This window comes from Palaemon carinicauda, chromosome 44, assembly GCF_036898095.1.
Source record: "Palaemon carinicauda isolate YSFRI2023 chromosome 44, ASM3689809v2, whole genome shotgun sequence".
NCBI lineage: Eukaryota > Metazoa > Arthropoda > Malacostraca > Decapoda > Palaemonidae > Palaemon > Palaemon carinicauda.
Genome location: NC_090768.1, coordinates 20,224,107 through 20,236,606, shown reverse-complemented (window position 1 = coordinate 20,236,606; position 12,500 = coordinate 20,224,107). Strand labels below are relative to the sequence as shown.

The 12,500-nt window shown below is 32.6% G+C and overlaps 1 protein-coding gene across 4 annotated transcripts in view; it reads right to left on the bottom strand.

Moving 5' to 3' along the window:
• Positions 1–12,500, bottom strand: part of LOC137634159 (glutamate receptor 1-like) — a 585,224-nt gene that overhangs the window by 387,420 nt on the left and 185,304 nt on the right. For all 4 annotated transcript variants that reach the window (XR_011042460.1, XM_068366416.1, XM_068366415.1 and 1 more), the window contains exon 2: positions 7,812–7,964. Coding sequence is in view for 3 of the 4 variants with exons in the window: in XM_068366416.1 (XP_068222517.1) it covers positions 7,812–7,964 (153 nt within the window). In the remaining variant the exon portion in view is untranslated. The remainder of the gene's footprint in view (positions 1–7,811; positions 7,965–12,500) is intronic.

The following is a 12,500-nucleotide window of genomic DNA, read 5'->3' as shown; positions in this document are numbered from 1 at the left end:
TAGAAGCTTAGGAGCTCCATCGGGGAAGAATAGTCCAGAGAGGAAGGTAAATAAATAAACTGCAAGAGAAGGAATAATCAAAATAAATTCTTTTAAGAACAGTAATAACATTAAATATATATTCATGTATAAACTATAAAAACAAGAATACGAGAAATAAGGTAGAATAGTGTGCCCGAGTGTACCCTCAAGCAAGAGAACTCTACCCCAGGACAGTGGAAGGCTATGGCACTACCCAAGACTAGAGAACGATGGTTTGATTTTGGAGTGTCCTCCTAGAGCAGCTGCTTATCATAGCCAAAGAGTTTCTTCTACCTTTGCTAAGAGGAAAGTAGCTACTGAACAATTACGGTACAGTAGTTAACCCCTTTGAGCAAGATATGTTTGGTAATCTCAGTGTTGTTAGGGGTATGAAGACGAGGAGAATATAGGAAGAATAGGCCAGACTATTTGCTGTATGTGTAGGCAAAGGAAAATGAGCCGTAACTAGAGAGAGGGATCTAATGTAGTACTGCCTGGCCTGTCAAAGGACCCAATTACTCTCAAGCAGTAGTATCTCAGCGGGTAGCTGGTGCCCTGTCCAGCCTACTACCTAATATATATATATATATATATATATATATATATATATATATATATATATGTGTGTGTGTGTGTGTGTGTGTGTGTGTGTGTAAGTTGGTGATAAGAGGACTCTAGAAAGGTGGAGGCAAGCACTTGAAGTTCGAATTCTAAAGGTAAGCAGCAATAGACTAAGGGAAAATTAGCCTCGAAAGGCTGCAAGAGGATTAAATCTTTAAATAGCTAAGGTCAAGAGTGACAACCGATGGAGGTATGGACTTCTAAATTATCACCAGAATACAGTTCGATTGGGGGAATTGTAGGTCATCAGGAACTGCGCGACAGGAGGGTTAGTGCGAAGTTAGAAGAAAGTCCTGTAAAAGTTTAGTTAGACCAGCAATGATTTAAGGGACCAATACTTGGCAGAGATGAGAATGTTGAGATAGACATTCGAAGCAAAGAGAAAAGATAGGATCAGAACTCACCCTATTACTGGCACAGATAAAGAAGTTGATTCATCGTAGGGGATTATACTGGTTTGGTCATGTTATGCGAAGAGAAGAGCACTAGAATAAAAGTATTGCAAACATAGAGGTGGGCAGAAGGGGAAACAGGGAAGGTCAAATTTCCGATGGAAAAAATATCTTTGCAAATGACTTGCAGGAAAAAGGATTACGAGAGAAAGATGCATAGAACAGAATATATGGAAGCAAACACCCTTTTACAAAGATGAAAGAGATGTATGGTATTCTTATTTTACTTGCTCAACGAGATATTGCTAATACACACCTTTGCATGCATGCGGTAGTTATTAGAAAATCGTTTGACTATTTCTGAAAAAAATACTGATTGTTTTTTTAGTGTTTTTTCCCTCTGTGCATAGCAATAAACGCGGGTATGCTACAGGTTGTGAAAAGCAAAATTTTACGATTTTTTCCAACATTTTATGATACTGCAAAGAAGTAATTTTCCTCAAAGGCACCACATTTCCTCTTTTTCCTCTTTACATGAACCTGCTTTTAGCAGATGGCGTTCTTCTTTTTCTCGGATATGTGCGTAGTCAGTATTTTATCTTTCCAGAGCATTTGTAAAAACTATCTTGTTTCAAAACATATTTTGCTCCATTGCATTAGAGCAATTTAAAAAAAAAACAGTGGTTTTCTGAACGAAAGCTAAGTAAATTGAAATTAGCATGGAATTTGATGCGATCTAGTATCTGGTTTCATCTACCATGGTGAGCTTCTTCTTCTTCTTCTTCTTCTTCTTCTTCTTCTTCTTCTTCTTCTTCTTCTTTTTATTGATTGATTTTTTTTTGAGTGTGTGTGTAGGAATGTTTGTCGTTTCGTCCAGAATATATACGTCTATGACAACATTAATGTTACCCAATGACTGCAGTCAAAATGTAATTTCTTTACTTTGTCGTTCTTATGCATTAGTATTCATACAGTATAGGGATATTTCTTTTGTCTCGAAGTTTGTGCCTTAGAAATAAAATATACAAAAATGTGACACTGGAACAATTGCTGTCTGATTTTTCCCTGAGATTATTTGTTATTGTTACTATTTAAAAGTCTTTTTAAGGATTTGTAGGTTCGGAACCAGTTTTAAAACAACTTATTTTATCTCTGTTCTTTTTTTTTTAAATCAACAGTAGACATCATAGAAAATTCAGAGATCTTTCATATCTTACAATAAAGTAAATCGTAATTCTTTTACAATAATATTTATTTTCAAGAGTAATGAAAACCTCTTTGAATAGCATAAGTTTACACGATACTAGAAATTTGGAAAACAAGACTCCTTACTGTGGGATCTTCAATATGAAAGGCAAAGGTCAGTGTAAACTGGTAACTTTACTTCAGTTGATTATGCCAAGGGAAAAGCTTATTGTGTGGTTATGGAAAGAATTACTTGAACGTACATTCATGCATCTTTACTGGACTTACTGTAGATAGAACCAGGACCAATTGAAAAGGAAGACAGCATACATTTTTGATAGAGTTGTATTATTTGAATATATTTGATTGTAATCTAGGTGATAAGACATATGATAGGTATTTGATTTGTCTGAAAGAGATAATATTCCGAATGGGAAAAAATATTGAGAGAGAGAGAGAGAGAGAGAGAGAGAGAGAGAGAGAGAGAGAGAGAGAGAGAGAGAGAGAGAGAGAGATTTGTACGGAATTCTTAATCAACAAGTCTTTTATATTATAAACTTGAAAGAAGAATCCAAATAAATAGTGGTGTAAAATATACAAACTTGTTCCATGATTTTTCTGGCTTTTATTTTTTTTTCATTCACTGTTTTGACCCTCGTTTTGTTTTATTTATATCTTTTTCCTACTAGTGAAGTTTGTTGACTTTTTATGTTATATCTGCCTGTACAGTAATGATTTACAGGCTTGATGTATTATAATTGAGTAATGACGCCACAATTTGACTTTGTTATTTTGCATCAATATTGTCTAGACTCAAAATAATATTTTTTGTATTACACTAGTACACTCAGACACACGCATATGTATTTATAATGTGTGTATATATGTGTGAAATAATGAAATAAGCCCTTGTAGCATTGTTAGTATCTGCACGTAATAGAATTTTTCTTCTAAGGCACATTTTGTTTGTCATATGTTTCTATGGTGTAGGTATATTGTATTTATTAGTTAACGATATAATAGAATAAGTTACGTATCTTATATACCTAACTTATATTACAATTAATTTTTTAGAGTTTGTAGATGATTATTTATTTACATTAGATGTTTTATTTCATACTTCTCACTATACATTCATAAAAGACATTTGAGTTAAGTAACTTGGCCACACTTTTATTCGATGACGTCTTTGCCCATTTTTTTCTTTCCTTCCTTCAACTGCATTTCCTCATCCTCCTTTTACATCTTGGGGGGCTTTTGCCTTTGTGTGTACACTTCGTTACATTCCCCTGAAAACTGCACATTTTTTCCAGTTAGTTAAACTAGGGCAGACAAGCAATATAGAAACGAAGTTTGTTTTGAGTTGTTAAAGTGTGTGTGTGTCCTTGCATAACATGGTGCTTGATGCTAGAAAAAATTCATAAGAGAAACTTGTTTGCCAGTCGAAAATTTATCGTTGATCTCATGTTCCTATGCTAGTATTTATTCCAATCAATAAAAGTAATTTCGAAAAAAAAAAAAAAAAAAAAACATGTGAAACTAATTTTGACACTTCTATTTTTAAATTTTTTATTTATAATATATTTGGATATATATTTTATTTTGTCTAGTAATTATGATAAAAGGAATAGAAGATAAAAAACTATATAACAATAATAGATAATAATGAGGACAATATAGAGTGCTTCCTTTATTTCATTATATTTAGATATTTTTAAAGTATAAAAATACTCAGTGTGTTGATAAAAGTATCATGATGACAGTATGATGATATGTGAAGTTTTGATAAATTTATCTTTAGTTTATTCACAATTTAAAGTGATTTTTATGAATTAGGAAATAACCATTTACTAAAATTCAATGTTATGTACTACTTTTGGGACATAAGGACATAAAATAGCCGAAAAGTACATTAAATATTGATAACAATAAGATTTTGTCAGGATACAGATTTTCTTTAATTAGTTTAATTTTATCTTGAAATCTTGCAAAGTACGATAGAAGTAGTGATCCCATGTTTCTTAGCCCAATGAAATGAAAACAAAGGAAAGATTTAACAAAAACAGAGATGAAATCATAAAGAATATATGGATTCTATTGATAATGGGAATGTTTTAAGAATCAAGAGTAGCCAAAGCAGAGAAACTTCCCTCTATTCCGCAAAAAAGGGGCAAGTAATAGTTGTATATTGAAGAGAATAGCCCAAAGATTGATTATGTTTACAAGGTAAATATGATAAATATTATCTTCATGGGTGTAACATGCTCTTTTGAGTAGAAAGGGAATTTCCTCGTTCATCTGAACGGAAAAGAAATACAGTAAATCTACTGAGATTAAGCGGATGTAGATATTCCGCCAGTGTGGTTTACCAACGAATTTTCAAGTTTCACAGGATTATTTACAAAGAAATTTATCTAGTTTTGCCATAAAAAAACATACTGAACTGGAGTATTATTTTGGCATCCAATCAAAGTACCCTCAGAATCATAGTTGATGGAAATACAAAATAAAGGCATAAAATAAACACCAAATGAAGAATGAAGAGCTGTGACTGATGAAATGTTTGCATGTGAATATTAAACCCTGGAATAGGGTATAGTAAAAGTGCAAGAAAATAAAAAGAAGTAGATAAGGTTTTGTCAACGACAAAGAATTAATGGACATTCACAGAAAAGTAATATTGTCGTAAGCTGCAGTAATTCTGGTTATCAGAGTCATCAGGCAAATGTAGACTATTATTGTGATCAGTAGAGCAAATTTAAACGTGGTCGAAAATGTTAGGGTAAAAAATAAAGGAAGTCCCCAGTTGATATGAACTTGTATAAGCCGCAAAATGATATCAAAGATGATTTGAGAAAATGTCCAACAACATAGTGGAAGCGTTTAAATAGTTCTCATGCCCTTTTAGGGATGGCGGATCCAGGTCATATTTGTAATAAAAAAGTATTATTTAGTTATTTAATGTTATCTTCAGAAGATTGACACGAAGCAGGGGTAGCAGAAAAAGCAGGGGTTAGAATAATTATTTTGCCTACTTTTCCAACCTGACCGTCAAGATGTAAGAGTGTCGAAACCTTAAGTTAGAGGAAAGGTTTCACCAAGAAGTGGACATAGTTTCAATTGGGGAATTTGTCACAATAAGTTTTGGGATAAATGTACCATTACATCCACGTAAACAAGTAAGGAATGCTTTTACTGTCTTTAAGGAACCAACATTTAACGTGATCAGGGATTTTTGGTTGGAATAAGTGAGATAGATAATTGTAATTGTCAATTGAAACCACAGAAATAGGTAATAGAAGCATATGCTCTTTTATAACTTTAGTTATTATTATTATTATTATTATTATTATTATTATTATTATTATTATTATTATTATTGATTGTTGAAAGTTTTCGAAGAAGTAATGAGATTACAAGGTAGAGCATGCTAAGTATTCCAGTATTGATAGTGAGGTCAAAAGAAAAGCTAGGAATGACTGGAGAGAATATTTAGACAGGAAAGCAGATGAGGATGACAAAGCTATGAATTCAGGGAGTGGCTAGGTTGTGAGAATTGCTGCTAGAAATATTAAGTAGAATCTCTATGGGGCAAAGAAGAAGAAACATATTCCCACCAAAAACAGAGATAGATCTGTTATAACAACAGAAGATGAAGAAAGGCAACATTGGATGGAACAATAATAATGTCATGAATAGGAGACATGAGGGGAATAATTTGATTGATATTCTTGAAGCTCGGGAAGACCTTGGTGTGCCCATGAATGGATTCTGTGTGTTTGAAGTCGAAGCTATCATTAAAAAAACTTAATGAGATGGAAAACCACCTGGTTACGATGGAATAACTGCTGAGATGATATTGGCCGAAAAAGACGAGACTCCCAGAATACTTACAAGAATATTTTGTAGAATGTGGCGTGAAGAGACCAAATCTGATGAATGGGAGTTAGGAGTGTTGGTGAAAATGGCAAAAAAGATCTGACTGATTGCAATAGTTACAGTTATCACATTTTCGTTCCTTATCATTGAAATATAACCGAGTCCTACGTGTCCGATATTTTATTCAAAAGAAACAGTAAGAATTAAAAAACCGTTTACCTTGATTTTTTATTCTCATTGGTTTCAAGTAAATGTTAAACTCTTTTAAAACTTTTTTAAATGTTTTGTGTATCATTTGACTTCTATCTCTTTATCTAATGAATCACAAAAGTATTTACCTTTCATTTTTTTATCTCTTGGTTTTGAGTATTATATTGTAAAACTAAATGAAAAATTTTGAATGTTTACTGTACCATTTGACGTATATTTATTTATCTAACGAATAAGTTACGTTTTACACAAACGAAGAAAAAAAATGTATGGAAAGCTTGTGCGATGTGATCAATGAAAGGCATCCAAGTTACCCTGAAGAATTGTCTTCTCCGAAAGTATTTAATGAAAAATTCCAGCCCAGGAGAAATTATCAATGGCACAGAAGCTTTGGCGACGACCAAATTCCTTCTAATTTTCTAATTACATGGTACAATTTCGAAGACGAGGTTTAACGTTGTCGGTATCAAAGTTTCCTTCTTCAGCTACTCAGCTCTTGGAAATTGGTTTTACTGGTTCCTCAAGATATTAATGGAAATTTTTTTGTTTAAAAAAGGATATAATTGTTTGAGAGTTTTTATTTTGTGAGTTTTTCACCCAATTCCACCGCTTCTTGTGATGACAATTTTTAATTTGTGTTTTATTCTTTTTGCCTAATTTACCTTCTTATGATAACTTTTTTTTTTAATAACTGCAGTATTCAATGAAATACCCTATTAGTATAAATTTATATACAGATGAATAAAACATAGTTAATGAATATTGACATAGAAATTTATAAAAAGGAAATTCATCTGAAAAGTTATTGTACGTTGTTGCTGTTTCATATTTTCTTCAATCTTGATCAGTAATTATGATTAGGTCCGGGCCAATTACCTTAATTGAGAGAGGGAGGCCTCTTGATCAGCCTTCCGCTTGAAAAGTTTTGGATGAATTTTGATGAGGTGTATCACACCAGGAGGGAAGCGTAATTGTTTCTCCGGTCGCATCCGCTGATGAAACACTTAAATAATATGCATATCAGTCTATGAAAACTGAGACTGCGTTTGTTTTTGCACGAACTTCCATGTGTGACTTTCCCAAAATTATATAACGCCTTTTGCGAGGAGTAGAGTGGAAATTATTGTATTTTATATGGTGTTTAGCCTATCTTTTTTTAATTCGTTTTCATCGTTGCTATGGTGTGCCTTTGAATTGTTTTGTTTGGAAGAAAAAATTCTTCTTAAACCTTGGCTCGTGAGATTTGGTAAGAAATTCAAGTACTAGTTAAAAATCTAATATTTCTGTTAACATTTAGGTACACGATATTCTTTTGCACGGTAAAATATTTTTTTTGGTCTGTTACACTGTATTATATATCCTGAAGGGTTTTTGTGATTAAGATTTTGCAATATGTATGGGCTATTCTATTGTAATGTTCTCTTTGGTAAAATTTATTACGTCAGGTTTTTTCTTCTCCACAGATGGTTTAACTCAAGAACATCTTAAAAAGTTCGTACTTACTCAATCTAGAGATCTTGAAAGCATCCGCTGTGCTTATAATATCCACATAAGCATGAAGCTTGATGTGTCGAGCCGTCGTATTCTGGTTGTATTGATGCATGGCATGAAGAAACGCCCCTTGAATCTCGGTGGAATCTTTATCGAAGATGGCTCCTGCGAAGAAAAAAAAGGAAAATAGGTAAGTGTAAGTTTCTCTGATCAAATACATATTGAACAAATATATATGCCTGTATTGCAAATAATTTGGAACATATTACAAATCAGCAATCTGGTGTGCGTTTCTTCCCTAGAAATATACTATTCTTTTAGGGAAACATGATAGATCATTCGTGCACATGTTTTTTTTTTCTGGTTATAGTAGTAGCATACCACAACATTTGACTAATATCCAGTTACTAAATCACTGCCTAGGTTTTCAATCAAATTTAGAATTGTTATGAAATTGGTTTAAATTGCTAAGCCCCTGATAGATATATATATATATATATATATATATATATATATATATATATATATATGTATGTATATATATATTATATTATATATATATATATATATATATATATATATATATATATATATATATATATATTTATATTTATATATACACATATATATGGCGTCGTTTTATATTTTATGTATTAGCTTTTCTCCATAGCCAAGATTTGGTGGTGATAATATAAAAAACATTAACTTTAAATTGTCTGTGGATATCAGTGCCCTCATAATACATTTTGCCAATATTCGTGGGAAATGATAGGTCCATCAATAAAAAATTATGAAATTTGTTTATTGAACTCAATGATTCTATAATTATCTTTGGTGGCATTCAATCATTCATACTCACTCACAGAGGTTTTCCTTATAAGAACTAAATGATTAGCGCTCTTGAGGGTCCACTCAGCCTCATGATTCAGTCCGTTTTCTCGTGTTTTTTTTTTTTTTTTTTTTTTAAGGTATGATGGAGAGGCTAAATAGAAAAGTCATGGCTACCTGGAGGTTTACCAAGAGATTGCCTTTTCCCTATCTGTGACTTTATCTTCCTCCATGGTATTACTGCCCTTCCTTTAGGTGAAATGGCTATCCTGGAGGGTACTAGCCTTGCATGGTATGTCAGGTCTGGCATGTTGACGACATTTTGTGTTTAGTCTATTTTGTTGTCTTCGCTGTTGAGTTTTTTTTTTTTTTAAGTATAATGAGACCTTTATATTGATTTTAATTTTTAGTCTCTCTAGAGGTATTGGAAACAATCCAGACCCACTGCGTCTTAGACATCGCCAGTGTCGTCTAATGCATTGCATTATTGGTGGACTATATAGCAGTATTAAAAACCTTACAGGTGCTTCCAGACAGTATGATATTCTTTTATGCTGAAAAACTTTGGTCTCTTAAATGAGGCATCATCTCAGCTGCTTTTCCAGGTTTTAAGAAATATATCATTCCTAGGGCTAATGGTATTGTGGTATTGATTACCATGCTTCACATAAGTCTTGCTATGAATGTGGATGTCATGAGATTGAGGTCAATAAAAGTATGTGACAGGCATAACCATCTTTATTTATGTTCCCTCTATGAGAATTAAGACTTAATAATTCTTTCTAGGATTGTCTTCTTATCACTATAGCTAATATAAGAAATATGATAGAAAGACTTAAGTGCTAGTTTGTGAATTCAATGTTCACCATGGGGAGTGGTTAAGATTATTGGAATTTGTCTCTGAATCGGCTGTGAGCAAATCATAAGTGACACTATTCACAAGTCTGGTAAATTCTTGGACTTGGTATGCAATGACTCCACTGGTTTATAACAAACAAGGTTGGTCCTTCAGTGAGCAGCCTTTTCTTGGTGTGTCACAGTCTTTGAAGATAAATATAGAATCCCAAGCAGACTGAAATGGCATTATGAGTGATCTTTTATATTTAAAATGGTTAAAATTTTGTGAGCGAAAATCAGGTCAACATAATTGATAGGCGTATCCCTTCTCGTGCATTAAAACACGAAGTGAAGGACAAACCCTAGTTCAATGATAATTGATAATTGCAAAATTTAGACAAGAAACTTACCATCTTTGGAAAGGTAATAAATCATATTCAACTTAGAATAATTATTCTCAGGTGAGAGCTGTTGCTCAGAAAGTTTATGTTTCTACTGAAAAGGTTTACAATATGAACATAAAAGAAACCGTTTCTTGTACAACACAAGAAAATAAGTGATGAGCTACCTTTAAGTCAGCACTCTTTAGTGTATATGGGTGTAGAAATTTCGAAAGCTATCTATCTATCTATATATATATATATATATATATATATATGTGTGTGTGTGTGTGTGTGTGTGTGTGTGTGTAGAAATCTCGAAAGCTATATATATATATATATATATATATATATATATATATGTGTGTGTGTGTGTGTGTGTGTAGAAATCTCGAAAGCTATATATATATATATATATATATATATATATATATATATATATATATATATGTTTGTGTGTGTGTGTGTATGTGTGTGTGTAGAAATCTCGAAAGGTATATATATATATATATATATATATATATATATATATGTATATGTTTGTGTGTGTGCGTGTGCCCGTGTGTGTGCAGAAATCTCGAAAGGTATATATATATATATATATATATATATATATATATATGTGTGTGTGTGTGTGTGTTTGTGTTTGTTTGTTTGTTTGTTTGTGTAACGCTCTTCAGAAAAAGAAATATTTTATGATAAGGCATATATTGTTTTAGCTCTCGCAATCTACTTAATAATGACCTAATTATTAGAACGCTTCTCACAAAGAATAAGCTTGAAATTTTGTTAATTTTCACAGCAAATTTTGACATATTCCTCGTCGATGGTGATCTGTATTTTTCCATTTAGATACATAATTTCCCCAATCGTTAGCCCAAGTGTCATATACACAGTCCTCCAGTGTATTCCATTTTGTATATGGAAAAACAATTAAATTTTGTTTAAACTAAACGAAAGACGAAGGAAAAAATGATATCTATGAAGTAGGAGCGGAAACAATTTAACCGTTAAAATGCGTACACGCTCGTTTTTTCATAGAACGCTGTAACTTTTTCTAACTGAAAGGCCAATTTAGCAAGCGCTTCCATCCCTGTCGCTGATTGGCCTAGGTGGGAAGTGGCAAGACCAACCAATTACGGCACACCAATTAGTTGGCAGGGCTACGTGGCCAGTTTAATTTTCTGACGCCGGGAAACAAATGAGCATCAGACCGGAACGGGGAACACTCCCAAGGGCACCTGTTATATTTTCAACACCAGCTACGTATTCGTTGGATCCTCAAACAAGACGCATTGTGAAAGAATAGATGAGTAAAATGTCTCATTTATAAATTCAATGTATATTCTTTATTTTTTTTAATTGGAATTGATGCTTCTCCTAAACTATATGTATAATTTAAACCTGCAAAAATAACTTTGAGTTCTGATATGTTAGCCTCTAATATTATTGACAGATTGAAATGCAGATTTTTTTTTCTTTAATAGTTGGTGAAAAATTCAATATGTAGCCTAAAAGTCATTAGTATTAGGAAATAATCTAAAGAATTTGTATTGTGAACGAACACAGCATATAGGCCTTAGATATATCTGTCATTGGTTGATAACATTCTTTCCAATCCTCAACCACTCACAGCAAAATGCAATTTTTCGAGAACTTCATCCTGAAAATTGCTGAAGTTTTGGACGGAAGAAATAGTATTCAAATAAAATTTTGTCTGAAGGACTCCTGGATATTTCTTTGTAAAGGTATAATCCCAAATTAATTTATTTACATAGTATTAAGACTGATTTAATTTTGATTTTATATCAATTCAGTTTTTAGGCCCGTTCTTGCTAATGATAAGGTACGCTGACCTCCTGTATTGTCCCGGACCGTCTAGAACCTAATCCGGTGCGATCCTGGAAAAAATCCGTATGGGCTCCTTGAAAGTCCTCGATTGTCCGGGATGTCACACTGCATGTTTTTGTATGCCAAAAACATATGGAGTAAACTTGGGCGCCCGGGACAGTCCGGTGCATTTAAGTGATTCAAGGACAAATAAATATATAGTAATTAATTAGTAATATGGAATTTTAAATACTGAACGTTTTATCACAAGTTATGTTTGAAATTTTACATATAATAAGAAAAAATGAAAGAAAAGTTTTTTATCTTGTATTTTTGGTTTCCAATACCTAGCATTATATACCTAATAACATTTATCAGTTAACTTCGATTCAAATAATCTGAATCCATTCATGGGAACATCAAGGTCTTCCTCAGCTTCAGGTATATCAATCAAATTATTCCCTTCATATCTCTTATTCCTGACCTCACTAAATTGTTCCATCCAACGTTGCCTTTCTTCATCTTCTGTTGTTATAACAGATCCATTTCCCGTTTTATGTGTATATGCTTCATCTTTGCCCCAATAGATATTTCATTAATATTTCTTTGAACAAATTTTACACCTAACCCCTCCCTGAATTCATAGCTTTGTCATCCTCATCTGCTTTCCTCTAGATATTTTCTTCAGTAATTTTGGGCTTATCTTTTGACCCCACTATCAAGACTGGAATACTTAGCATGCTCTACATTGTAATTTCCATTACTTCCTCGAAAACGTCCAATACTCCATTTCTGTTTTTGTCTTCTTTTTACAGTATGTCAAGTA